Raw genomic sequence first — 1,645 nt, 5'->3', positions numbered from 1 at the left:
AGTATTCTTTTCATAATGTCCACATGTTGCATGCATACATACATAACTACATACATACCTACATACACAAATATATATATGCATATTTATATATATGAAAGCTCAAAATATAACACACAAGTAACACTATAACATGTACTGTTGAATCTTATTAAAATATATTATTAGTAGTCACAAGTAATGAATATTAATATTAAATGTGATAGTAATCTTTAATCAAAGAGATAATATTTTCTATTAGTCTATGAGATTAACTATTTTTTATTATTATTGATTAAACATGAAATTTTATATCATCAAATGCTTTGAGATTTAGGAAGACAAACATCCCATTTCAGCTTTCTCATGCTTCTTTAACAGTAGATATCATAAGATTCTCTTTTAAATAAAAATAGCTTGTGGCACCAAACTTTTCTCAAGGCATTCTTCATCTCTGTGTTTCTCAGTGTGTAGATCAAAGGATTGAACATGGGAGCTAAGATGGTGTAGAAAAGAGCAAACACTTTATCTTCTGGATAAGTGGTTGCTGGTCGGATGTAAATAAATAGTACAGGCACAAAGAATAAGATTACAACAGTGACATGAGAACTGCATGTGGAAAGAGCTTTTCTGCGGCTCTCTGCAGGGTACGCCCTAATAGTGTATAATATGAAAGAGTAAGACCACATCAAGACTAAAAATGTGACCAGTCCCATCATGCCTGTATTGGCAACTACCAGAAGTCCAACTCTGCTTGTATTGGTGCAAGCAAGAGTCAGCAAAGGGTAAATATCACAGAAATAGTGATCCATCTCATTGTGGCCACAAAAGGGGAGGCTGATAGCAAGGAGGTTCTGGAAGAAAGAATGTACAAAAGCACCAGCACAGCAAGCAGTGACCATGGCTTGACACCTCCCTCTACTCATGATGATGGTGTAGTGCAGTGGCTTGCAGATGGCCACATAGCGGTCATAGGCCATCGCTGTGAGTATGAGGATCTCAATCCCTCCAAAAAAGTGCAAGGTAAAAAGCTGAAGCATGCAACTGGTATAAGAAATTATGTTCCTTTCTATGATGAGATCACTGAGAAACTTGGGTGTCACTGTGGAGGTATAGCACAGGTCTGACAAAGCAAGGTAATTAAGAAAAAAATACATTGGTTGCTGAACTAGCTGGCTATATGTGATAGAAATCAAAATGAACATGTTTCCTCCCAAAATACCTATGTAACAAAACAAGAACAACGGAAAACATAGAGTATTAATTTTCTTGTTCTGGGAAAGTCCTAACAGTATAAATTCAGTGATGTTATTGGTACTTTCCATATTCCAAAGAAATTACCAGTCAAGGGCATCATTAGCTGAAAGGAAATGACAGAGAAGGATTAGGAATATTTATTAATCATGGTATGATTCATAGTAAATATAATAACTAGTATAATATATTAATTTACCAAAGCATGTTCACATCATGTGTGTGTGTGTGTAGAGAGAGAGTGAGAGAGAGTGTATGTGCATTTGTGTCTATTTCTAATTATATTCTACACAAAATTTTCATCATATTTCAATCATATTTCATCATGATTTCAATCATGTTTTAGTAAAAGTGCATAAAATAAAAAATCATACTAGAAGAAAGCATAATCAGATGTTCCAATACTTTATAC

The 1,645-nt window shown here is 34.2% G+C and overlaps 1 protein-coding gene across 1 annotated transcript; it reads right to left on the bottom strand.

Moving 5' to 3' along the window:
- Positions 1 to 353: 353 nt before the first annotated feature.
- On the bottom strand, positions 354 to 1,304 carry Or4p18b (olfactory receptor family 4 subfamily P member 18B). The gene is given in 1 exon segment (NM_001000630.1): positions 354 to 1,304. A coding segment is annotated over 1 exon segment (951 nt).
- Positions 1,305 to 1,645: the final 341 nt, after the last annotated feature.

This window comes from Rattus norvegicus, chromosome 3, assembly GCF_021556685.1.
Source record: "Rattus norvegicus strain SHRSP/BbbUtx chromosome 3, alternate assembly SHRSP_T2T, whole genome shotgun sequence".
In the NCBI taxonomy this organism is placed as follows: Eukaryota; Metazoa; Chordata; class Mammalia; order Rodentia; family Muridae; genus Rattus; species Rattus norvegicus.
The sequence above is the reverse complement of the archived record's forward strand: the minus strand, read 5'-3'. Positions and strand labels throughout refer to the sequence as shown.